Genomic DNA, 26890 nt, shown 5'->3' on the forward strand with positions numbered 1-26890 from the left:
CTGCAAAGAAACGACGAACTCCCTGAACAGACGCCAAACGCAGAGAGAGCGAGAGAGAGCTTTAATGGACACTGAAGAGGTTAGCCCGACAAACAGCGGTGCTTGCTACTTCAGATGGGGGTGAACATAGTGAGGTCAAAAAAAAAAAAAGAAAAGGAAAGAGGGCCATGCACCAAACGAGCTAGTTCAAGCGGTGTTCGTTCTCCTTTGCTAAAGCGGTGCTGTAAGTCCTGTAAGGTGCTGTTTTAGGAGCTTTATGTCCTCTAAAGGAGTGCACAGAGATGATTTAAATATGGACAGCAGACCTGTTTAAACTTTTAGTTCCGCCGTATGCCGTTACCAGGAAAAAAAAAAAAAAAAAGATGCCAAGAGAAAAGACCGAGCGCACGTGAGCTAGCGCCTCGTGAGAAGCGCTCGGCGTCGACCAAGCTAGCGCCACGTGAGGAGCTCGCAAAAAAAGAAAAATACCGAACGCACGTGAGCGTGCGCCTCGTGAGGTGCGCCTGGCGTCGGCCAGCGACCTTCGAGAGCACTCAGCCCAGCGCCCTCGTGGCGTGATCTCTCGCGTGCTGTTCATCTCGCCAGGTCACTTGCGTTCGCGCCTGACGTGGGGAGCACGGAGGCCGAGTTCGCGCAACAGACCGAAGCCGGTTGCCGCGGGTTTGGGAGAGATGTGAAAGCCTGCTGACAAAACGATTCAGGCCTGCCAGTCACGGAGAACTTTCAGCGGCAAGTTCGGAAATCCCGGGTCTCCGACGAAGGGAGATGGGCCGCGAGCTCTGCTGTTTCTCCAGCCTTGCACGACTAGTGCAAGAAGGGCCAACGGCTTGTGGTCTTACGAGTTGAATTATTCCCGCTAATGTGACTTCATGTAGCGATCAGCTGTGGCCATCATAGGGACCGGGCGGCCGTTGTATGGCACCACCGTCGCTTCAGCGAACAGCGCCGCTCGTGGCGAACCGCTCGTCAGTGGAATGCATGTGGCGGTCAGCGCAGCGTTATTGTGCATGGCTTTCTATCGTTTTTCTGCGGTGCGGCTTGCAAAGCGCGCATAACCACAAGAACTTTTTTCAGATCGGTAAATCTTGAGCGCGGATGTGACCTTTACGAGGCATGCCATGTGTGTGATTAACGCCCATACTCAGTATTTACAAATAGCAGACGACGCTCAATGCGCCAAGCTGGAAGTCAAGCTGGAAGTGGAAGTCCGTTCGTTCATGTAAATTTTTTCATGCCTGCATGCAGTTTCGCGTATCGAGGAGTATATTGCAGCTAAATACTCCCAGAAAGCCGGTGTGTGCAACCGATCCAGGAATGCTGCGCCGCTGGCCTTTAGCAGCTGACAAAACGGCGTCGACGTCGTGCACAACCGAAAGGCAAAGTTGGGGGGTGCCTTCCAAGATTTACCTCAAAACAGAAATTGTGATGGACGGCGTACGCTTCCGTAACTTTATTACATACGGCTGAAACGTGCTTAATTTCACAGAAATGCTCTTACTACAGTCATCGGGAATCATTGATAGAATAAATACCGCATGATAGTAAACGTTATTGCTTGTCGTGGAGAAGCATTGATTTATAAGAATCGCAATGGTTGCTGGCTAGTTGGTAAATGGTTATTCAAAAAATTCCCCCGCATTTCCCCGAGGGGGAGAATGTGAAAGTGCGAATGCACGGTTGTCGGCCCGCTTGCGGCGCTTGCGCTCGGCCCCCGCAGCCCACCGCCTCGCCGCCTTCTCTTCCATCTCTTCCATCGGGTTTGTAGTATCACGTGTACACCATGGTTATCAAGCCGCTATAACGCCGCTGAGTCGCCAACGCACGCCGCTGACGACGTAGTTTGAATGCGTTAAAGATATATGGCGCGTTACTGACAATATCAGCGTCGCGTCCGTGGCTTATTCGGTAGAGCGTCGGGCTGCGGCCCGCAAAGTCCTCGGATCGAAACCTGGCGCCGGATGCTGTTTCTTCTTTAAAGAGCGCTGCGGACGCCGCCGACGCCGGCGGTGGATGGTTTGGGGTCGCTTATAAAGTCACACTTAAAACCAATTTCCGCGTGGCTGAAGGACGCAAGACAGGAGGGTGCCCGAAGCCTGTACTCAGCTTCACAACTGAATGCTGCCGTTACAAGCTTCCACCTACGCTTGAAAAATCATGCACTCCTCCGTCTAACGACGATGATGGTTTATTGAAAAGCTTTCTCGTATGTGTTTCCTTGGTTGCCTTCTGGATTTAAACTTTCATTAGTTGAGTCTCGAATTTGACCAGCACGCAGTTTGGTCTTTTGATCACAGCGTCTTTGACCATTTCCCATTCATTTCGCACGAAGAAAGCTTTGCGTTCAACCATCGTAATCATTAGACGAGGGGCTAGATGATTTTGCTGTTTAATTTTTAACTTCCATGCACCCCTCTCCAAATCTAAACTTTTTCTAGCGTGTCGGAAATGTGTCTGTGCTGGAGGACTCGGGCTGATGCACACATATTTGAGGTAACTAATCGCGCGTTTTTGGTGTCTTCACAAGGCATTACACGATTTGTTAGGTACTCTGTAAAGAATACTTAAGCATTAAAAAACACCTGCTGACGTTAACACTGTCACATTTTTTAACTATCGGTGCCAGCCTTTATTCCACGAATGTGGTAAAACGGGAAGGGGAGGAGGGATGGTTTGTGGCTTGTGCTGTTGGTAGGGTGAATAACTTTGGCACTTGATAAAATGACCCCCACAAACGTGGGAGTTCCACTTCGGCTTTCAGGCTCCCATGCTGTCAAAGTGTCGCTCACCAAAACCGAAGGCACAAAGCTCACGGTTTCAGAAAGTGTGAATTACCGCAACGTTTCTACGGCTGCGCGGTAATCCACATCGTACGCAAGTGCCTTTCTCTACAAAGCACACGTATAGAGGTATCCCAGCGCAAAGGCTGGCGCGGAAACCGTAGTCATTGAAACCAGTCAAGATAATTTAAAGTGGTAGAAATGAATACTAATATTCCTAATAGTTTTATTCCTACTCAGATCGCGCGGAGCCATGGGCGCATAGCGCTGCAAAAAGCGCTCAGCCCATTTCCAACCTTAGAAGCATCCAATAAGTTTTCGTAGCCGTTAATGCATTTAAGAAGAAATGAATACTAATAATAGTAGTTTTATTCGTACTCACAACGGGTGTAGCCAAGCGCAAATCGCTGCAAAAAGCGCTCATGGCGTTGCAGCCGATACCCAACTTTAGAAGGGTCCGACAAGTTTACGTAGTCGTTACTGCAAATAAGAACCAAACACATCTGTCTAAACTTCGTTTCATCTCACATGTCCGCTCACAACACCACCAAAACATTCAAAGCACCGAAGCAAACACGACGAAAACAACGGGAGGCTGTGTAGTCCAATGCACCGGCTCATTCCACTGACGATGGGAGCGCCGAGTGGTGGCGCCACCCGTCCAGCTGCCCGGTCCCTATAGATGGTCTCTTTTTTTTGCCTGCTCAAAGCAGCTCTGAGCAGCTCCAAGCAGCTCCGTATTTTATTTGCCCATAGAACATCTATGGCGGGAGCAGCTTGGGGCTGCTTGGAACTGCTCAGAGCTGCTCTGAGCAGGCAAAAAAAAGAGACCTACAGTTTCTTCACAGTTTCTTGTTGTCATCATACCGACTGGAGTCGCGCCAATCCAATCCCAGCCAAGCCGCCAGTCCTTTTTTTTCGTTTGCAGTTTTCTGGCTTTTCTGGCAAAACGGCAAAACCGAGCGCCTGCGAAGGAATATTCTGCCGAGAAACTTCTCGTTCGCAGCAGTCCATCTGACATGGCAACGTACGCAGAGACCCCCAGCAGGGTGGACAGTGTACGAACACGGGTAAGTCGCGTCAACCACCAATTTATGTTGAGGGGCTAAGCAGCGTCGCTGACAGCCTTGTCTTCGGATCTGCGTTCCTCGCGCAAGGTGCATCCGGACGTGGCGGGAGACGCTGACCAACAACGCAGCCGAGGTTCAAGGGCTTTCACTCATTGTGAACAAGCCTGCGTTCGCTCCTCCTCGTTCATCGTCGAGGTGAATTTACGCGCCATCGTCACCCAAACATCGCCCGCCCGCCTGTGCGGGTTATCTGGAAGCGTGTTGCGTGCAGATTGATGTAGCCGTGGCGCTAAAGTAAACGGAGTACGGGAGCGGTGGCATCGCGAAGCCGCTCAGATGAAACGGCGAGCTGCGTTGTAGGGGGTATGTGTACCCGCCGCCTTTCTTCCGCTACCGAGCACGGGCCCACGACATCGCATCCTCGAAGCTATCCCCCACACGTGATTGGTGACTCTAAAGGTTAAGGCTTTGATGAGATTGGTGCATAGGTTCGTTTTTCTATTTTCCGATTGTATTTGTCCCGTCAATGCACTGTGGCCATGTCCATCGCCAAACCACTTCTGCCTTCTGCGCCAGTTCTAAACAATCTGCATCACATCTTGTATAAAATCGTCACTCTGCTGGCGTCGCTAACTGGGCATGGCAGTTGCCGAAGGACAGCGCTTGGGTGTACAAAGGCGCTGGTTACATTGCCGCTGGTAGTCGCAGAATCCGGCATGGTTGGGGTGCGATCTGGAGTGCAAACATCAATAAAAAAAACCGACAAAAATGCTCCGCTTTTCTGTTTGTGTTCGCACACTTCACCATCTTAACAAGCATTAATACCATTGCAGCTGTGATGTCCAGGCAAATGGGGAAAGTCTGACTGGTTACTTTTAACAGAGCACAACACGTGTGGTTTGTGTCAGCCATTCTGACGTTGTCCTTTCCTCTGTGATTCCTCAGCAGGGAACGTTGCAAAAAAAGAACCTAGCACATGATCGCAAAAGCTCGTCAGTTATGAAGCCCTCCTCTCCATGGTGGCACCGTGCGTTTTCCATGATTTGCAGCTCCATTGCTCTAAGGCTTGAAGGGGTCACTGCTATATGTCTCTCAGCTTGTACTTGAAAATGGGTACATGACCTTCTTCAAGGCTTTTACTGGGCAAATCAGCTCCAGTGTGACACTGAGGTTAACTGTGCCAATGTCGGGCCAAGAGCGTTAGATGCCAACTGCACTGAAAATTTGGAACTTTTGACCCTATTTTATATACTAAAAACACTGCAAGATGCAAAATATGACAGCTGAAATACAGGCATGCACGCTACAAGTGACCAGCAAAAAATGGGCAATTTTGAAACAAAAAATGAAGGAAGCTCACACCATTGCGTAAGACTTGAAAGTATTGATTGATTGTAGAGTTTAACGCGCCGACGCAACGCAGGCGATGAGGCGCGCCGTAGTGGAGGGCTCCGGATTAATTTTGACCACCTGGGGATCTTTAACGTGCGCCGAAATCTCGTACACACGGGCATTTTTGCTTTTCGCCTCCATCAGAAAAGCGGCCGCCGCGGCCGGCAATCGAACCCGCGACCTTGTGCTCAGCAGCGCAACGCCTTAGCCACTGAGTCACGGCGGCGGGTAAGACTTGAAAGTAGCAAAGCTGTTTGCAACCATTATGACCATCACGACGGTTTAAGTCCATCATTGCAGCTAATTTGCTCCTTCACTGCCACAACTACCTGTACCGCATCATTGTTGCTTCTTTCTTTTCCTGAAAGTGATAACCATTGGACATCACCTTGGAGGGGCGCATGCTACGAGTTGTCCTTCTCGTTCCGAGCAAGCGTTGCGACGATTACGGTGGACCCTGCAGTTTTTTTTTTTTTTTTTTTTTGCCAACCTTGGCCAATCTCCCTGAGCGGGTATGCCTGGCTTGACAAATGTGCGCCGGGGCCACTGGGCAGTTGCTGCAAGGCACGCACACACGAGCACTCGGCATTCTCTTGGTTTTGTCAAGTGCCCGGCGGTGGCCGCGAGGCCCGCACTCACATGCGCTTGCTCATGTGCACGCGTTTAGCAATTTTTTGGTATTTTTGACTGTGTACTGGGCAAATTACGAATTGCTAAACATCTTCCCCGTTAAAATCGAGGAGCGCTGCCATTATGGTCCGACTGAACTGGTGTTGCAGCCGGCAAGCGAGCGGCAGGCCGGCTGTCAGCTTGGGAGCAAGGTAACCTCTATGCGTGCACGTGGCAGCAAACGCGGAAGCACCTACGGTGTAGTTCAACCGGAATATCACACATGCTTCATGGCTGTTTCCACGATCCGCCGACAGTTGCAGTGTTGTCTGCGACGTAGCAATTGTTAAATGCTTCTGACTGATTAAGAAGGCATTTCAAGGGACTACTGTTTGTGTCGGTGTTGAGGTGGTAGGGATAAGTTAGGCCGAAGTGGCAATCGAGGGTGCTGCGTGTGCAGTAGTGAAGTTGTAGTTTGAAGCAGCTGTGCTTTTTTCTGAAATAATGAGCTTGGTTAAGATACCGATGTTCATAAGAACACTTGCTGGCTCTGTCTGTGTTAACTTTCGCCTGTTACCCGCCGCGGTGGCTCAGTGGCTAAGGCGTTGCGCTGCTGAGCACAAGGTCGCGGGTTCGATTGCCGGCCGCGGCGGCCGCTTTTCTGATGGAGGCGAAAAGCAAAAATGCCCGTGTGTACGAGATTTCAGCGCACGTTAAAGATCCCCAGGTGGTCGAAATTAATCCGGAGCCCTCCACTACGGCGCGCCTCATCGCCTGCGTTGCGTTGGCGCGTTAAACCCCTACAATCAATCAATCAATCATCAATCAACTTTCGCCTGTTTCCTTGTTTCTTCCAGAGGACAAGGCTCAGCCTCTCCCAGTCCTTCTGCCCTTGTCTGTTCCGAGTCCAGGCTCTGCTTGTCCTCGCAAGACTACCTCAACAGACACATGCTAGGTGCTTCCACGCAACTGCCTCAAGGAAATCTACTGCCCCTACACAGGCAACGATTGGTAAGAATGCAATGCTTTTTACCTTGAAGACCCGGTACCGCATGTTTGGAAAAGTGTGCTTTTTGCTAGTTTACCCTCCAGTTTTCTCATCTGTAACAACTGCATAGGAAGCAGTGTCCATATTTCTGCGAGGCAGTGCATAGAATTTGAGCAGTGCGTATGCGTGAGTGGTCAAGGTTGTTTTGAGACTATTGGTACCGCTTGTTGTCTGCCTTGAACCACAAGTTGCTTTGAGGAATAGACACAAAAAATTTCAATTAAAGAAAAAATAACTGACGATGCGGACTCCCTAATGAGGAATTTGTGCGCAGCAGGAAGTGCAGTCTTCTGGATCACGGTGCAAAGCTGCTGCGTCTCGGGAAGTGATCACATGATCAGAGAATGCACGGCGGCGCGCATTAGTCTGCCATTATCTCGCACCGCGTCGCCGCTGCTCAGCATGTTGTTGTAAATTGCGTTTGAACCTCCCGCACAAATGCCACGTGGTTTGGATGAGTCATGCAACGAGGAAAACGCCAAAGCACCCGTGCACATGCAGCACGCAGCGCATGCTGTCCTCCCCCTCACTCTTTTTCCATATTTTCATTCTCCGCTTTCTTGCAGGCTCATATTCAGTGGTGTCCTTGTTCGTTCGGTTATCTCGTAGCGCGTCACCACCGGGGAGCGTCTTGCGCTGCGTCGGTGTACCGCACACATTCACCACACTTTCCTCCTCCACTTTCCTTCCGTCTTTGGTGTTCGTTCGCTTGGTCACGAGGCACGGCGACGCCATCAAACCACAGTAGCGGGCGTCCAAGCAGTGCGCACTAAAATGGCCGCTCCAGATCCCCCTGTGATGGCGCCGCTTCTCCAGCAGCTTGCTTTCACTGGGTGCATGTGGGAGATGCTGCCGGATGTGAGTCTTCTGTCAGCACCATTGCTGGTAGCACTAGGCCGTGAGCGTTGCTTGTAGCCAGGTTAAAATAACTTGGGTGCGAGGCATAAATGGGCTATTGCCATTGGCATGCGTCTTCTGCTCCTTTCGGTGACCACTGGCGCAGCTACGCAGCGCTCCAACACGGTTTGACCACAGCTCCAATTTTCGAAATACTTTTAACGGCACCTATCCGTCATCACACAACATTTCGTTAGGTTTTAAAATCTTGCTTGGTTAAGGGTAGGTGTACTGAAAGCATGCTTACACCTTGCCCCCAAAAAAGTGGGGGCAAGGTGTAAGCTGACCCTCATGCTGACCCTGTATGAGCAGGTGGTGGCCCTTGTGGACGCAGGCCCCCCTGCCCTGACGGCCAAGTGTGCCTCGAGATCCCGGGCCCGTGCAGCAAGCCGCGAACGTCACACTGCGGGCAGCTGCAGCTGGCCCGGGCCATCGTCTGGGGCGACCTGGATGCCCACACCCTGGCCTACTCGGATGGTTCCGTGTGGCAGGGTTTGGCCGCAGCAGCTGCTGTGCTGGTGGGCGCCTGCCCTAAAGCGCTGCGCCCTGCTGTGTGACTCCCGGGTGGCCCCTGGTGCGGATTTAGGAGGGCGACCCACGCTCACTCCTGGTGCGGGCCGTGCGGGGCCAGGCGGCGCGGCTGGCTGAACGAAGCACTCACCTGCGGCTGCAGTGGGTGCCCGAACACATCTGGCTAGAGGGAAACGAGTGGGCAAATGAGCTGCCCTCCTCGCCTGCCTCCTGATCCAGCGGCACGTGCGGGCCCAGCGCCCAGATCTGCGCTTGGCCGCTGGAAAGACCCCATCACCCATGCAGACCGGCACGTCAGCAGCGCTTGGCCGTCCTGCGCCTCCCTGCAGAGCGCGTTTGGACGGCCGAGCAAAAACACCGCCTGGAGCTGGTTGACAACCCGTTGTGCCCGCACTGCCAGGTGACCATCCAGACTGTGCCACACTTGAGTGCCCACAGTTTGTGGCATGGAGGGCAGAACTGCTGGCTGCCCTCGGGGGAAGGGCTGGGCCCTTTGAAGAGGCTTTGTGGCTGCCAGGCAGTACCAGGGAGCGGAACGGAGTCCATGAAGCCCTGGGTTCCCACCTGGGGGTCTTTTTTTTAGTGAATTGTTCGGTGTATATGTTCCTTCTCACACTTTCTCCTCCTTTTCCTGCCTGTCTGTTTTCCCCATTCCCCACACCAGCAGGCATTTTGGGGTCCACCCTCGGGCAAGACCCACTACACCTGCTGGTGGACTTTCCTTTTCTAGCGTTGGTAACAATAAATTAATTTTCATTCAAGCCAGCAAGAAACAGTTGGAAAATATAGAATGCCAGTTTGGCCCACTCAACTGCTTTACCTATCACAATAACAATGGTAAGTTTATAACTCCAACTCAAAACCTTCGAAAAAGGCTTGATCACAGCTATTAATTAGCCCTAAGGCTCCATTCTGAAATGGTTGTTTTCTTTTTGTTGCAGTTTTGTTTTTGTTCACATTGTTAAGCCATTTCTTGATTACTATAACGTGGTTGGTGAATGTATTGCTCCGACACGTTGGACATACTTTATGGAGAAAATAACACAGCTTTTTTGTTCTCAGTTCACATTTCAGGAAGGCGAAAGTGGATGCCCGGTGGGTTACCAGCAAAGAGAAACGTTTTGAAACTCAACGGTGCCTTCTTTGCTTGCGATTACGTGGGCCTTCAAAAAAAACATGCAGAACACTGCATGGGATGGCAGTACAGTTTTTACTTTGTTGCTCAAGAGAAGTCATTACATGGCGTCCAAGGACACAGGTTTGATTCCCGGCTACGGCGGCCTCTTTTCTGATGAAGGCGAGATGCAAAAACGCCTGTGTGTTCGAGATTTCAGGGCATGTTAAGGATCTCCAGGTGGTCAAAATTAATCCGGAGCCCTCCACTACGGCGCGCCTCATCGCCTGTGTAGCGTCGCCACGTTAAACACACACAATCAGTCAACCATTACTTGATGTAGGCTTCCAGCTGATAAATTTTTGTTTACGCTGCCTTTTTTTCTTCCTTGGTGGTGCTTTCAATTGACTAGCCATGTTTTAGTACATTTGCTAGCTTTTTCCATTTTCTTCTCGCCTGTTTTTCTTTTACATGAGTTATTCTTTTTCACGCCTGCCTAAATCTTCTTTATCAAGTGGCTATTACTGTAAGTTTCTTTAGAGCGAGAGCACTATTACTCCATGTTTTTTAGAGCATTGTGCCCTCTGGAATCTGCATTATCTGTTCTGATTCTTGTATGTGTTTTTTCTCTATCGCTCCAGGCACAAGCCCACATAACACCTGGTGATGTCCATCTGACCTTCGAGCTCAGCCAAGGTCAAACCAGCGCCTCGTGCAATTGCGTGGAGGGAAACTGTCTATTCACCTGTTCACTCTGAACTTTGCTGGCTCACTATGTGTTTGTGCCAACAGCATCCTGGGGTGCCTGGGGTGCAAGTGTAGATGCGGCTGTTCTTGCTACAAAAGCAACTGTCTTAAGGCGTTGCTAGAACTGAGCGGCCACTTGATAAACCTGATTTAACCGCGTTGAACCGCGGAATTTTTTTTTTATCATTTTGCCAGTGTTTTCTTGATTCCAATCGTAGTGCCCGCATTATTTTCTTTAGCCAGTTTTAAAGAACTGGTTAATTTTAATGTTTTTTTTTTTTTTAGCGCAAAAATTGAGTATATTGGAACTACTGTAACTTGCATTCTAAAAACTATAGTTCCAAAATATGACAATATAGGAATCTGGGTGCCTGGATACACGACACGGCGTTTGCAATTGTGCACGCGACTTGTAGAAGCATTTTTGTGAGTTGCAATCGTCGTCATCCCCACTTGAACCGTTCAGCCAGCATTGGCATTTCCTGCTCTAAGAAACGGTGCTACATGGCCTCTGAGAACCCGCGCGGGGGAATATCTGAGGGCATGCCAAAACAAAAGAGCAAGATGGACGCTTTGGCATTCTACGGCGCATCAAGTAGCTGTTCTTGGTTTTACCTTTTTTTTTGTCCAGTTAAAAAGTTTATTAAAGAGAAACTGAAGTTGTTACTTTAATGTATAAGGGCTGGAGATCACAATAACGTGTACATGTTTTCTATTGTAGCAGTGGTTAGGAAACGGCGGTCGTGTTTACGATGCCGTGTTTATGATTTGGACACGGCCTAATTTATTAACTACTTATGAGATCGAGTTGTTTATTGTTTTTAAGCATAATTTTGGTTATAGAAAGCATACACAGGTAGCTACAAACTTTTCTAACAGCTACATCATAATGCGTGTCGCAACTCGCAAAGGAATAAATGACCAGTTCTTGTCGATGTGTTTGATGGCACAAATTTTATGAATGTGGACTACTTAAACACTGCTTTGTGTGTTCAGAAACCTTTCGTTACCCTGGCTGCGGGTGAAGAAATATTGAGATAATGGCTGATTGAATTTTCCTTTAATGGGGCTTTGAACGAGGCTTTTTAAATTGTGTTTGGCAATTCGAACAGGCTTTTCTGCTCCTGGTGTCTCATTTGACACCAATGTAAACGACGTCTGCTTGGTCACTGTGACCACAACAAATAGTGTGTTACTTGCCTTGTTCCCGTTGTTTCTTTTTGTCTATGTTGTGTTTCTGCTGTGCAGTGCTGCTGTATGTTTCTAGAACTCCTGTAGCTGATAGATGCAATGTTGTATTTCCTTGTAGTTTTTCTCTTTTTTACCTTTTGTTTTCTTTTTTATGGTTTTTTCTCTGCTGTACACTGCTCCTGATTGCGATCATTCGCGACTTATCTTTTTGTTATGAAAGGAATTTTTCTATTTTGAATTTTTTATTCTTTGGATTGAGGTATATGTATTTGTAATATTTTTTTCTTAGTACGAGATTGATGTGTTTATTTTTTCGGTTGCTCTGCGGCATCTCTGCAACAATGCCCTCTGGATGAATGTAGTTACCTGAATAATACCCATGCCACACGTACACAAAAAATGACATTACATGCCTAATGCCTCAAGATTTAATGCCATTAATTCGCTGCTGCACGCAAAAATCTAATGCCATTTGCTCTAAAGTCATTTTTGGTTGAAGGAGTTCCGTACAACTCATTCGCCGTCATGAACGCCTTAAATCTGCCTTCTCTCGAACGCAGTGAGCACCGGAGTGTTGACGCGGAAATGTAACTACGTTAAACGTTGAAATAAGACGATTTTTTGGGCGCTCTTGGTGGTGAAGACGAAGACGAAATTCACTGCAACAGCGGCAAAAGGCAAAATCGTGTTACTCGTTTTGAATTTTTCGGATTTGGCTACTGCTGACAGGTGACGGCAGCTGCTGAAGCCACTTTTAGAAATGGCTCGCACCATTTTTTTGAAAACACTATTTTTCATAACATTCTCTTTCTCAAGAAGCATTTTTAACCCTTCAAAACTCAAAAAAACTTCTAAAATATGGGTGCATTTCTCTTTTTGATCATTATCAACATCATGCCCAACACATTTAATGCCTTTGCGCTTTCGCGTGTAGCACGGTCCGCCAAAATAATGTCATTCGGTTATCTTAAGGCCTTAAAACACATGTAATTTTTCGTGTACGTGTGGCATGGGTGGAAGTGACAAACATGAAAGTTGGGTTAGTTGGTTTATGTTGGTTAATGTTTAAATGCGAATTATGCAGTTGTCATGGATGCTTGCTGAAGAAAAACATAGCTAACCGATGAGTGTGGCTAGTGTGTTGTATTGGGTGGAACAGTCTGAGCAAATTACTTTTAGCAATAAGTCAAAATGGGTTTTACCTAAGCCCCCTATGGTGCTTTTTGCTCCTGCATAGTTTCTCAGCTATGAGCGGTTTTGAATTTTAACGTGATGATCCGTTATTAATGCAGCCGCGTATTGTGTGCCGTCAAATTGAAATTTATGACCTGTGACCTTCACACTTTTCGTTTTTGAAAATGCTTTGTGTTGTGAATGGGTGATTGCTATCCGTCGCTAAGATTTTACGCTGGAGAACGGGCATGCAACGTTTGGGGGTTCTTCCTTGTCTAATGAGCTGCCACATAGACATTGCGATGAACTGGCCCAATTGCAGAAAACGAAGTGTTGTAGTAGTGCTGCATTTGCAGCAGTTGGGGTTCCGTATAAATCGTTATGTTAAAATGTGTGAAGTTTGTGTGAATGATTGCAGTGCCTGTCTGTACAAAGTTGTGCCTCTTTCCTCGTTTCTGACAGAGGCTCTTCTTGGTGCTGCTGTCTTCGTCTGTCCAGAGTGTGGGGAATGCCTCTCCTCGCAAGACTACCTCGACAAGCACATGGAGGACTCCCATTCACCAAGGCCGCCAGGGAAATGGCGGTGTGCCTACTGCTCGTACACGACCGATAAGCGGTAAGTACGTGAACGCTGCTCTGTGCTTTAAATAAGGACTGGTGAACACACATATGTCTGCGTTTTGTGTGGTTATCCTTCAATTTTATTGAGTGCATTGCTAGTAAACAGCATTTTTATTTCTGTGAGTCTTTGCCAGTACAGTCGAATCCCGCTACAACGAAATTGACGGGACGTGCGAAAAATTTCGTTGAAGCGAAAATTCGTTGAGGCGAAATCTGCCGCAACACACCACGGAAAGGCCAGAAAAATAGCCTCGTATGCTTCCGCATCATTGGCAGCATAATACAATGTTTAGAAAAAGGAGTCACGCGCAATAAAGTCATGTTTATTCGGATAACAAACATACCAACGGTTATCTGTTCTTTCACTGCACGCGAAGAACGCGTTGCGGAGTGGGGTGAAAAAATGCAGGCGCAAAACGTATTGCTGTACAACAAGGCGTGTCCACCGAGCTGATTACTTGCAGACAGCTGCTAGGCCGGCGGAAGCCCCCCTCTCACTTGTAGCAGGAGCAGTGCCGTTATCTTATCATCTGACACGGCGGGGCAGCTACTGACCTTGGCAGGTTAGACGCGCGCGCTTGCATTTAACACAACTGCGCGCTCATGACTAAGATAGGATGACTTGGCTTCAAGACCAAACACGCAAACATGATTTTTGCTCTTGGCTATTAAGAATGGTAGAAGGAAAACGGCAAGGACAGCTGCTCACAACGCATACATGACTGCGCCGCGCCAGCAGCGGAGCACATTTGTGCGATTTCAACTGGATACGGATTGGCTGTAGCTCCGGCTTGGCGAACCGGGCCTGCGCCTCGTGTAAAGACGGCCAGCCACATCGTTATCACCATCAAACAATGGCGTCCGCCTATGAGTTGAGTTTTTTTTTTTTTTTTTTTTTTTTTTTTGTGGCGGTGTGGTTGCACCGCGCATGTTTTCGGTGAAACTAAGCGTCCTGAATGTATAAAAAGTTACAGATAGCTGGCGCTATGCTTATTTTATTGTAAAATAATTGTTCAAACCCAGCCCAAATCATCGAAAATTTCGTTGAAGCGAAAACAAGCCTGACAAATGGTTCGTTGTGGCGAGGACTTTGTTGCATGGACTTCTATGGCTGGCTGACGGGGAATTGGAAATATTTCGTTGAAGCGGCGTTCGTTGTAGCGGGGTTCGACTGTAGATGCGTACAGTCTGTATAAACTTTGGTCAGGGTTGGTGAGGTCCCAACTTATCACGAACTCGCAAAGGGCCTTGTGTAAGAACTCAACTTTTAAAAATGGAGGCTGGTAGGATTTATGCTGTGTACTGATCGCATCTTGCTGCCATCATCGGCTGCGAAGGCCGCAATCCAGAACTTTCCAGTGTATGTCCTCGCAATAGTTTTCCGATTATTGTGAAAGTGGCACTCCCTGCATTGGCAATAGACGTGGCCCGGTTTCGAGGTTTTTTGCCATTTTTGTGCACCAAAGCCGCTTCACCACATTTTGTTCCACGTCACATGTGCCATGGCCTCCGAAGTCGTCTCTTTCAATCCTGTTTAAATAAGGAAAGTGACCTCACTGTGAGCTGATCAAACTGACAAAGATGCAGCGTCTGACGTCACTTTGCAGTAGCAATGACAGAAGGGCCACAGTGGTGCTGGCACTCCCATTTGTCTCAACACTGTTCCGTCAGTGGATTTCCATACGCTCCCCGACTACTGCGAGGGTAGTGCAAAAAGCTTGAACTGAAGACAGAAGTGTGGCAGACTTTTAGATGCGACTGCATCTCATTCACTCGCTTTGTCCATGCAGCGTCGTCGGCGTTGTTGTCGTCCTCCCCTCCCCCATTCTCCTCGCCACGCGAGCTGCGCTCTCCGCTGCTCACCCCCTCTCCTCTCTGATGCCCCTCTCTCGCGAGGGGCATTGGATTGGATTCGAATGGATTGGATTGGACTAAAGTGGATTGTGTTGCGTCATAGCCGCGGCAGACACTGGTGCCGGCGCATGTGCAGTAGTCTCTCTCTCTCCGCGGTCTCCTCTCCTTCGGGCGCGCTGCGCATATAACCGGTGTGCCGCTCTCCGGCGGCCTTTCGGTCGACGGTTGCTCTCCGCTTGCACTTGAACCCCCCTCAGCGTCGCATCACACCAGGGTTCCGGCGAGGGGAGGTGGGTGTAATTTTTTATGCTCCTGCGAGACCAGAATGTTGATTCCTCACCCCACGCCACGCATACATAAGCATCTTGCAGAGGTCACAGTGGTACAAAATGCAGTGGCTACATTCGAGCAAGGTGTACATGGCAATGTGTTGATGAGAAGTTTGAGGTCATGGACTGAAGGCCGTAAGTCATCTAGGCACTGCGTTGAAGAGTCTGGAGATTCAACTGCCCAGCGCAGAGATGCTTGGTGGCAAGACCACTCGGCAGTGGGGAGTGTACCGAGTTATGCACTGCACTACCTGAGTGTCGTAATTTCATTCATGCTAAGGCAGTTGGCGGAATGCGCACAAACTGTGCCCAGACAGGAAGGTCGTGCCAACAGAAATGCCCAGGCCTTGAAACAACCATCTCTCAAACACACTTTACTTCTCGCTTAAGGGGGGACACTGCTCTTAAAACAGCTTCTTTTAATTTTTAAGTAAACTCTGTGAAACTTGTCAGTCCTGCTGCTTTTTTCCCTACCGATTTAAAATATGCCATTATTTATTTAGTCGGTCAATTAGTTCCCGAGATAATCAGAGATAATTAGTCATTTTTTGAGGAACAATAGACAAAACACTGTTTGTCGTAAAACTGTAATTTTTATATTTTCCTGCAAACCCTCATGAGTGCAATAAGAGAATCGGTTTCTTGATGCACTGCTTTTAACTAATTTTACAGCTCCCTAAACTTTAATGCTTGAAATGGGCATTCAAAGTGGTTCCCTTCCATTGGTGCCACCAAAGTTTAATGAGCTGTAAAATGAGTTCCAAGCAATGCACCAAAAAACCGGTTCTCTTATTGCACTCACCAGGGTTTACAGTTTTGGAAAATATAAAGACTACAGTTTTATGACGAACACTGTTTTGTCTATTGTGTGACCAGAAATGGCTAATTATCTCCAATTATCTTGGGAGCTAACTGACCGACTCAAAAAATAATGCCATATTTGAAATCAGTGGGGAGAAAGCAGCACAACTGACAAGTTTCACAGAGTTTACTTAAAAATTAAAGGAAGCTGTTTTAAGAGCAGTGTCCCCCCTTAAAGTCTAGAAGCACTTGACAGATGCCTGCTGTTTGCAAATGAAAACACAGAAAGTCCCTGCTGAGGTCGTCAACCTGAAGACCTAGATGCTGTGCTTCAAGACTCGAAGTTTTTTGCATTTTTTTTTTCCAGTTTGTTTTAGTTCATCTTCAAAGTGTGTGCCCTCCGCCTTCCCCCTTAGAGCTGTCATATTAGTGGAATTTTACGCATTCCTTCGTGTGTCGAGTAAACACGCATTGTTGGGTATGCAATTTGTAGAAGCGAATATTTACGGCGGTCATAAAACCAAGAAGTAAATGTGGGCACACAACTTGTCAGTTTTTTGCTAGTAATGTAAACGTCAAAGCATTTTCAAATAGATTCGTAAACTCCAGAGCTAAACAGAAACTGCCGAGTTGGTTTTGCATTTCTAAAAATTTTACCAAAAAAAAATGATGTGTGCAAGAAAAGGAATTCAATACACCTAATCCTGCATACAAATTTACCCAGCGCGGAAAATTACATGATTTATCACAAGAGCAGCTGAAACTGCTCTGTTGAGCCACTTAAGTTCATTAATAAAAAGAGTTTTTTTTAATAGCATCTCTGCCAGTCTGGCTTTTGGCAGGTTTGTGGCATTTCCTTTGTATGCCCACACATTTTCGGCATTGTTTTTGAATATTCAGTAATTTAACATGGTTTTGATAAGACCTTTGTACTTCTTCATTAAAATATACAAATGACTCAGTTTCCTGGCAATCTGGTGTGGTCTTTCAAATTGACTTGGTGAAAGGATGAGCTTTTTTTTTTTTTCACATGTTCATTGTTTGAGCATGGTTCACTCAACTGAAGAAAACTGAAGCTTTTATTACGGTGACGCTGCTCTCTGCAGAAATATTTTCATAAGGAATGTTTGTTGGTGGAAATTTTTATCGAAAAGGATACCGAACTTTTGTTATCTTATAACTCTGATTTTAAGTGCACAGCACTTTAGGCGCTTGCCTTGTCGTCCTAGCTCGCTCGCTCGACCCATGTATATAAAACACCAAGGCAGCGTTCCGGGGTAACCCTGTTCGCGGCGTACCCCAGAGGCTTCGAAAGCCAAGCGGTTTATGTAGTCATAAGCGTTCGAAACTCGTGAAACGCTGGCGCTTGTCATACATCTTCCCGTTGTTTAGCGCAAAGAAAACTATAGGTACATTTGAGGAAAAGTATTTGTAATTAACCGGCAGCGCCCGCGTTCCTTTAGTTAAGTACGCCTGTTGGGTTGGTCTTTACAACAGTAAAGGTAAAATGTGGCAGTGCGATGCCGGCATGTGCGGGGAGAAAAGCACAAAGAGAACTGAACTCCCGCTGGCGCAGTTTCAGGCAGGGGGGCGCACGAGCACTGCGGAGGTGGGAAATTCGAATTGCATGGGGTGGTCGCAGTAAGCGGAGAACGACGCTACAGCACGTTATGGCGAATCACTGCTCTGCACTTCCGACAGCTTTCACATTGAGTGGAGCGGCTTCAATTTTTTTAAGAACTCCACGTGTAATAGTGGATGCCGTGCTCATTCTTGTTAATGCAGTTCTCAGTCGTCTCTCCAACCAAGTGTCTCGTAATATCGTCTTGCCCTTCTAATCTCTGCAGAAACAACATGATGCGGCATCAGCAAACGCACACTGGTGACCGGCCCTTCTCGTGTCCGTCGTGCGACAAGAAGTTCCCGAGGCAGTTCCACCTGGTCCGGCACCAGCGGGTCCACACGGGGGAGAGGCCCTACAAGTGTCCCGAGTGCGGCCAGCTGTTCAGCCATTCGTTTCACCTGGCGAAGCACCGAGAGCTGCACCTGGGGGCTGGAAAGCCTCACGCGTGCCACGTCTGCGGACAGGCCTTCAGGCTGAAGAGCGATCTTACGAGGCACTTCCTGGTCCACACAGGGGAGAAACGGCATCCCTGCCGCGTGTGTGGCGAGAGGTTCGCGCGGGCCTCGCTTGCCAAGAGACACGAGCGACTCAAGCATGGTGGGAAAGTCGCGTCCAGTGACAGTGCCACCGAAAAGTGATGCTGAAAGGGCCATGCGGAAATACCAGCGTTAACGTCTAAATTATTTCGTTCTGTTAAAAGCTTGTTGAGAATCAAGTTCAAGAAGTGCTGTCCTTCGGTGACTTGCTAACAAGAATAAAAGATCAGGCAACTTCGTTCCTGAGGGTTAAGATGTGGCGTGTTGTTGAGTTTGTGCGAAAGCATGACCGTTACCTGGTGGTGACAACCAGGCTGCGAGATTTGGAAAGTGCTTCACAAATTTGTGTGATATGACACGACTTTCTGGGCGTAATTTTAGATTAAGACAGAGTGTAGTTCATTTCTAGTCGTACTGTAGTCCTGCCCTTAGTAGCCCGCATCTATTTTCATTACTTTAAGTGGTGAGTTGGTTGAGACAATGCCGACGCAAGTTTTTGGAGAGGCACGTAAGTCTTTGGAGCGACCATGCCTGTCAAGCACTGTGCAATCACCGATAGGGAGAGGATAAACTTCACTGTCACACTGCAGGGGTTCACTTGCTGAAATCCAGTACCCTGCCTGCAATACCGTATTTTCGCGCGTATAACCCGCCCCTGCATATAGTAACCCGCATCCCCTCTTTCCGTCGACAAATAGCAGCGCTGCAACCACCATAGTGTCTCATCACCACTGAAATCCCACCCCGTACGCTTGCCGCATTCAGCTCTTCGTCCTGTTCTCGTGTCAAATCTCGGAACACTTGCCTCCAACTCGTTCGTCTATTGTTATGCCTTACACTTTTGCCGTCGTTTTCTGTACGCAATACCTTGTTGGGTGGTTTTTTTTTTTTTTTTTAACAGTGAAGGTGTATTGGATACGATCCGTACTCCTCGCCATTCCTGATGTCTCTTTCACAATTTGCGCAACTGGCTGATAACGGCACTAGGTGTGACTGTTGCCGTCTGTGTGAAAAAAATGATGTCCTGCATCGTCATAATCACCGAACAGATAGGGAGCTGGTGGAGGAGGCATTTGATGTCAATTTAAAAGATACCAGGTTTGTTTGCAAAATGTTTGCCACTCTGCAGCAGGGTTTGTAGTTGGGCAAGTCGGTACATAATTTACCGAAACAGCGCAATGACAAAGGGAAGAGAAGATGACACAAATAAAACAAGTTTGCCACTGTGCAAGCGGAAGAGCATGTTCTACTCGGCACTATGTTCCTCAAATCTGTGATTTGTTTTGATGTGCAAATTTCGGCTTTCAGTAACCCTGGATTTGAGGGTAAACGCTTATGTTTTTTCCATCAGTCCCTCATTCCTCTTGCGCTTTTTAACCGACTCTCCCAACTTTCATAGTAGGTGTCTGCCTAGAGCTAGACCAAAGGCAACCTAGGGGGGTGCGACTTCAAGAGCAGCTGCAAGCGGGTGCAGCTTTCAAGGTAAGGCTGACGTCCTCGGAAGCTGCGTTAAAACACGGAGTGAATCACCTGAGGTGGAATCTTATGTGTTGACCTGTGTGTCTCGATGGTGGAGGGGCTCCATAAGTCGCTGATGATAATATTTAAAAGCTTGATGATGATAATATTTGTATTTGGTTTTTCTACACGCCAAAGCTGCACTTAGGCTGTGAGGTGCGCCGTGGTTGAGGGATCCGGATTAATTTTGACCACCGAAGGTTCTTTAACGTGTGTGCCGGAATCTCGACGCATAGATGTTCTCGCTTTTTGCCTCTGTCTGCAAAACAGCCGCTGTGGTGGGGAATCGCAAAGCTTTCTCTTATGTGCCTGAGTAGAAATCTGAGTCCAAAATTCAAACCTCTTCGATTGTGTCGGAAAGGCACAATGGGATAAAGGTTGGCTTCATAATGCGAGGTACTGCAGGTTCGATTCTGACCACGGGAAGCATTTTAAAGCGAAGCTTTGCTAATCTCGTCGAGCCGTTTCGCCGTCGCGGTGAGTTTGACCTTCATTTGACTACAGCTGCGCCGTATCCTTGGAAACGCATCACGTGATTCGAGCTCTGCCGACGGCCGCCGCTGCCGGCTTAGTGCATGCACTCTCTGCAGCTGGTTCGCACGTTACCACGTGACCTGCTGCGTGCACGCGGGCTTGGCCATGGATGAGAGCGAGTCCTGACCGCGGCGGTCAGGACTCTGAGCATTGCACGGGAGCTGGAGGCTTTAAGCCGTCGTCGGCAAGCGGCGTCTGACCACCCAGTGGGTATCACCTGGCGTGCCGATCAACTCGGAAAACTTTTGATGTGGGACCACAACCGTAGACAAAGGCAAGCCTTGGACGAATAGTATAATAATTACAGATAAAATATTAACCGAGTGAAACCAAGCCAAGCCAACACCACCTGTATAAATATTGCCTAACGTGTCGCGCGCTTTTCAATGGGAAGGGTAGGGACGCTTAGTTTAGGCACTTATCTGCTATGTTGCGCACGCCGGCGCACATCTTGCCTTACGTCACTGCTCCTGAGTCGCCAGCGAGTCACGAACGCTGCACCCACGTCTACCACGTGGGTCTGTCAACTTGCCTGTTGGGTTTGAAGACCCGTTTCGCTCTCAATTTAGCCGTGACTGGGCGCTAGTTCTGATGCGCACTGGGGATCTCATTCAACATGTCGCTCGCTTCATACTTGCTGCATTTTTCCAAAGATAACTGACGAGGTGGAACTGAAATAGTGTAAGAACATATTTATTGTCGGGTAGACAAATAGTGAACAGAAGAACGATATTTTCAGATGGTGGAGCCATTATTTTACTGATATTTTCCTCTCTAGAGGATTTGGGGAAGAAAAAATTGCGTGCACATTTTTGTTCAGGCGCTCACTTCTACCACTTCTTTCCAAAAATATCATGTGCTTCTAAAATTTCAGAATATTATAGAAAACAAAATGATAAGCAGCTGAGGGCCCGCCACGCTCTCCGGGCGCTTCTACAGTACAGTCATCAGTTTGAAGTGCGTACCGATGCGGAGTGCGAGCAGCGGGGACAAAAGACCAAAATGCGGAGGGGACAGTGGGGGGATGTCCCACCACTTGGAAAATTTCGGGGCCCGTGATCCAAGTAGATAAGCGCGCAAAGCCGGAATCGGCCTGAGGCAGCACAAGTGATTTTGCCCCGTGGCAAAGGCAGTTTTACTAGTGACAGAACAAGACAGACAGGGATGGTGAAAAACAAGAAGGCGTAGGAGCGCCGCCTGGGGACGCTAAACAAACTTTCAACTACTTCGCATAGTTCCCGAGGAGCGGTGCTGGCCGCGGCTAACATGAAAGCACGCAGGAAGGCTACGGAGCGGGGAAGGGTAGGAGAGAGCAACAGTGGCTGTTTGGCCATTTTTCGCTCATGCGTTAGGCAATGATTATACAAGCGGCGTTGGCCAAGCTTTTGCTTTGCATATCGAGGGTAATTCACTTTGCTAAGCTAGCTGAAGCCATTTTTTTCCCTTGAGGCGCTTGACGTTCATTTGCGGAAACCCACTGTGTAAGTCGACTTTCCTGCAGTGTGTTGCGCATGCGCGTACGTGTCGATTTGGATTTTAAACTAAGGCTTTGGATTTTGAAGAGATTGCCTTTGGACTAGAGAAAGCTTGGAGTTTCAACCAGTTTCTTTTTCACCAACGATCAGTATACCACCTTCGGAGTAAGTTGGCTTTCCCGCAGTGCATTTTGCCATGCGTTGGGCGCCATCAGTGAGAATAGACAGCTTCTCTTTAAAAAATTACGCCCACCTCCCCTCGCGGGAACCCTGGTGTGATGCTACGCATCTCATGGGGGGTTCCATTGGCGTTTTCCATCGTATTGATTACGCTTATAGCAGGGATTCTAACGCGAAGGGGAGGTGGGCGTAATTTTCCATTCACCATGCAATGCACATGCAGTACACGTATGCTCAGGCACGGTCTTTATTGCAGACGAGAATGAGTGCCTTGTGGTCCGTAAAGTGCACCGTTAGGGGCTCGACGATTGCATCAAGCAATCGTCGAGTACTGCGAGAGAGTGCAAGCGTAACGCGGACGACCGTCGACTGAGACCGTCGGAGCGCGGCATGCCGCTTTATATTCACAGCGCCCGAAGGAGAGGAGAGCTCGGAGAGAGAGAGTACTGCATATGCGCAGCGCCGCCCACCGGCGCCTAGCAACGGAGTGAGAGCGCGCTGCGCCAACCCGCAGCTGTTTAGGAGAGAGTGTTCGCTATCGGAGAGAGGAGAGGAGGAGAGGCGCAGCTGTGCGGACAACGCCGGACAGACGCAGGAAGGACAGAGGGGCGAGCATGAGATCGTTGCATCTTCTTCTTCTTCTTTAATACCTGGTGGAAAAATAGGAGAGGTTGACGCTTTATAGGAGCGCCGGCTACTCCTTCTCGCGTAAGTTACTGTTCGTAATAGACATTTCAAGAGTCTCAAACTCACTGGCCAGTTCGGCGAAGGCAGCTCTTGCGGGAGAGTTCTTGCAATGATTCAAGGAGTGACTGCACACAATATACTGCAAACACAAATTTGTCCCTGGTGTCCCTTAATAGGAGTCAGCAACTATGGTAGACACTTGATGGTGGTTAGGGTAAACGTCACACACAACAGAAGATCACAAAGCACACAGAAGATTACAAACAAATCACACACTAAAGAAGTAACAATGTGCAGTACAGAATTGAGGAAGGAAAAACGGCACAACGAGAAACGCAATAAAACGTAGTGTGGGCAGTCATGGCTGGAGACTCTAAGCGCAATAATACCAAAGGTAGAGGAACATTTCCTACTAATAAAGTCCTAATAAAGCAGTCTCTAGAAAGAGTTTAAGAGCAGAAAAAGAACGCCGTCGCTGACTGGGTGTTGTCCATGGTCCGAGAGCTTTGGCGAGATTAAACGGCCTATTGTCTAAGGACATGAGCACACTTTTAAAGTTCCTCCTGGCATCGTCATGTCGGGGACATTCTAAGATTACATGATGAATCGTTTCATCAGGATGACCACATAAACATCTTGCACTTTGAACTTTGCCGATTTTGTGGAGAAAGTGCTTTGTGTAAGCAGTGCCAATACGCAAGCGGTGTATAAGCGTCTCTAAGCATCTGGATGTAGGTGTTGGAATTTGGAATCGTAGTAAGGGATCAACCTCAAACAGAAGGCTACTTTGGGACCGTTCGTCAAACCATGTAGCATGGCAAAGGCTGTCACTAGCTCTCGTTAAAATATGTCGCAAGTCCGAACTGTATAGAGGCAATATGTCGGAGGTTGGAAATTGGTGCGCTTGGCGAGCTGCCACATCTGCCGCTGCATTGCCGGGAATATTGCAGTGGCCAGGAATCCATTGAAACACAATATGGTGCACCTCAGATGGCTCTCGTTAATGCTTTCAAAGTTTCATACACCAATGAATCGTTGAAAGCATTGCTAGTATGTTTCATAGATGCTAATGCTGCTTGAGAGTCAGAAAGAATCAACCAATTTTGTGGAGCTGCCACACTGCCGATGAACCGCATCTAAAAGCGTCTAAAAACCGCATCGTTGCATCACCCCGGATGCCGGTAACGCGTGCATGGGGGGGGGGGGGGGGGGGGGGGGGCTACCTTTATGCGCTCAGGGTGACATGCCCGTCGCGCTGAGGCGGAATTCTGAAGCTGCGTCCGTTCCACAACTCGTCAGGGGTGAGACAGCTGCGCATATTGCGCAGTTTTGATACATCCATATGCATGTTTTTCTGCGCCCAGCTGCCCCAAAAGCTTGAAAATTGCAAAAATTGTGCCAAACTGCTCCGAAACAGTCTGAGAATCAAGGATTTCAACGCTCCCGTCAGTTTCAGTGGGGAAAAATGCTTACTGATGGCATAATTTTCCAGCACACCTATGATGATGCTGTTTGTAAACGTTTATTAACTGATTGATCATTCAACAACAAAAAAAATGGGTAAGTCTCGTGCCCCGCGCGGGGTACGAGATCTAGCCCCCTCGCGGTGGCTCCTGCCCCGCAGAAGTGACGTCAAACTAAACTGGTCACGTGACTTCCTGTGGCGTCACTATTTTTTTTTTTTTTTTTGCACAATCGAGGTTGTTGTTTGACAGCGTGTGCGCGCAATGTGGGATTCCGGCCGTGGCTCCAACCGCAAGCCTGCGCAACGTTACGTCCTTATCGCCTTGCACAGCGGCTGACTCGCGGCGCTTTTTTCTTGTTGGGAGGATTGTTTGCAATAATTTATTGAGTATTTTTCGTGAACTTGCTGCTGCTAGTCTTGGTAAGCCTAACGCATCCTATTTTGGCAAGCTGCTTCGCCCCGCTTTTTTCCGTGCTCCTTTTTTTGCCGTTAAATATGTTGCTAGCTTCATATTGTCTTGCAGTTCGCGTGCCATCGGCTCTATGCTCCTGCATTCGTTCTCTACTTGTTCCGATCGCTACTTGCATTCCAAGCCTTGTATTTTGATTCTGGCGTGAAACGTGTTACGTGCGGATCAGTTTTCCAGCGCTTTGCGCCGTGGCTAACGAGGTAGCTTACTTTGATGACGTGTTAACGCGAGCAACGCAGTGTCAGCGGCGTCAGTGTGCACGAATGAAGTATCGTCAGGTAGCGCAGGGCATCGTCGAACGCAATCCGTCCTCGCATGTAGCCTGTTCTGCAATTTTTCTCGCGGGGCACTGCAAGAAACGTTACTACCCCGCGAAACGATCCGTGCACGCGGCATGCAGGGAGCGCAGCTCCACTTTCGTGGGTGGCCTGGTGAATGGGAGAGCCAAGCAGCTGCCCGTCCATGGGCAGCATAGGTACTCAGCTATCGCTGAAACCAACCGCCCACTGGCTGGCTTCTTGTGCAAGGTGGCTCAAGCTCCAAATGTGCAAGTTCGGGAGAAGTCAAGCCGATAAGATCGCCGTTTGTGCCAAGCTTGACACTTGTGTTAAATAGTGCTTTCAAGTTTGGTGTGCTCAAGGTAAACAAGTGGCTCTCTTGTTGTTCATCTATGTTTTTCGAATTTGTTGCTTCGAATAATACTATTGTGCTTTCATGATATGCAAAACTTCAAATGAGCTGCGAATTCTAAGCAATCTGTAGGCAGCCATTATTGAATGCACTGGAAACAACGTTTTGTCTACCTTGAAATTTTCTACATAGGGTATGTGGAACTGCCAGCTAGCAAGTTTAATGAAAGGTTGTTATCTGCTCAGTTATAGTAAAGAGGTAGCAAGGGATAGATAGGATAACCCTCCCTCCTCACCAGCTGATCGTCTGGCAGCGTCTCATAACTTCGTTCCCAATTACCGCATGGATTTTATTTCCCTAACCTTTGCCCCACTGCCTTCTTCAACCCGGTTAGTCAACAAACTTCATCCTGCATCTGTTCTGATTATGTATTGTGGCACGCTAGTTTTTTGTTTACTCGTGTTTGGCTTGGAAGTCAACATAACCAACAACAATACTTTTCATGCCCACTCAGTTGGATGGCCAGTAATGGTGAGAGCTTCTCTCGAAGGCTTACTGAGGATTCACGAATTCTGATTGACTGTGACATCAATGTACCCATCCGGAGCCCCCTGTGGAATTCAACTTGACGTTAATACTTGTGTTCACAGCTGGTAATTGTCTGCTCTGTGTTTGGGGGAGGGGGGTGAACAGTAAAAGTTTCTAATTGCAAGGAGATATTTCATGTTCTTTTGCTTTTTAACTCTGTGCTGTGTAAAAAACTGTTTCGGCTAATTGCTTAAGAGACTATGCTTAGTCGTAAGGGCCATAATGCAGTGTCCCATATTTTGTTTGCAACGATGCATGCCCAGCAGAGCCCAACTGCTAGAAAGCACATTCTCTGGTGGTGGTAATTAGCTTGAAAAAAACAGGGCACTGAAACTATTTTTTAAGCTAACAAGCCTAAAAAACGGGTTATGGAGCACATCTACGAGGGAATGGTTCTTGTACAGCTTGACATTATCCTCTCCCGAGAGTACTTCATACCTTGTGCAGGAACTGGAGCCGAGGTCACCTATGTGGACGTGAATGTCTTTATTGGTGTTTGTGAATATTGCAGTACAGCTGAAAGCTGTATGTATCCTGGAAGGCTTCAACAATAAAATGACTCCAGTGAACGTACTTCTTCTTTGGTGTCAATGGGCAGCATGTGAGCATTGATAAGTGCTTCGCTGTTGACATTTTTGTTAGACAAAAACAGGCTTGATCAGGCACTGTAGCAAGTCTTCATGAAAAAACACAGGAAAGAAAAACATGGACACTGTTCATCACAGCACCTTTCCTTGTACTTCAGTACTGTTATTGTCGCTGTATTTTCCCTCAAAATATAAACCAATTCTCCCAGATTCACACCTTCAGACAGAAAGCAAACATGGTGTTTGTCAATGACAAGTGATTCTACCAAAATTCCGTGGCTGTGAAAAAAGTCAGAGAGTAGCTCTACTTTCTCTGCACAGTCTGTGGTGTGAAGTTCCTTTTCCAAACAAAATGCAAGGGTTTCTTGGCACAATACACAGAAAAAATGCCAAATAAGCAAGTGATGCCTTCTAGCACCAGTCCTGCAGGAAAGCCAAACAAC

At 48.0% G+C, this 26890-nt stretch overlaps 1 protein-coding gene across 2 annotated transcripts; it reads left to right on the forward strand.

The window, feature by feature from the left end:
* Nucleotides 1–3701: 3701 nt before the first annotated feature.
* On the forward strand, nucleotides 3702–18569 carry LOC144162266 (uncharacterized). Of its 2 annotated transcripts, XM_077692743.1 has the most exons (5): nucleotides 3710–3847; nucleotides 3935–4042; nucleotides 6706–6859; nucleotides 13012–13165; nucleotides 18002–18569. In XM_077692743.1, the coding sequence occupies exons 1-5, from the start codon at nucleotides 3797–3799 to the stop codon at nucleotides 18414–18416; spliced, it is 882 nt and encodes a 293-aa protein (XP_077548869.1). In that variant the 5' UTR covers nucleotides 3710–3796; the 3' UTR covers nucleotides 18417–18569. The 2 variants fall into 2 exon arrangements, with proteins under 2 accessions (XP_077548870.1, XP_077548869.1); XM_077692744.1 differs by lacking the exon at nucleotides 3935–4042 and having other exon boundaries at nucleotides 3702–3847.
* The last annotated feature ends 8321 nt before the right edge of the window (nucleotides 18570–26890 follow it).

Source organism: Haemaphysalis longicornis, unplaced genomic scaffold (genome assembly GCF_048455015.1).
Source record: "Haemaphysalis longicornis isolate Haplotype H1 unplaced genomic scaffold, Haemaphysalis longicornis Haplotype H1 scaffold_12, whole genome shotgun sequence".
Taxonomy (NCBI): domain Eukaryota; kingdom Metazoa; phylum Arthropoda; class Arachnida; order Ixodida; family Ixodidae; genus Haemaphysalis; species Haemaphysalis longicornis.

Excerpts from the sequence above, each read along its gene's own strand:
- LOC144162266 (XM_077692743.1), top strand. The coding sequence starts at position 3,797 with ATGGCAACGTACGCAGAGACCCCCAGCAGGGTGGACAGTGTACGAACA. Across the intron at positions 4,043-6,705 it reads CCTCCTCGTTCATCGTCGAG|AGGACAAGGCTCAGCCTCTC; the intron begins GTGAATTTACGC and ends TGTTTCTTCCAG. Across the intron at positions 13,166-18,001 it reads TCGTACACGACCGATAAGCG|AAACAACATGATGCGGCATC; the intron begins GTAAGTACGTGA and ends TAATCTCTGCAG.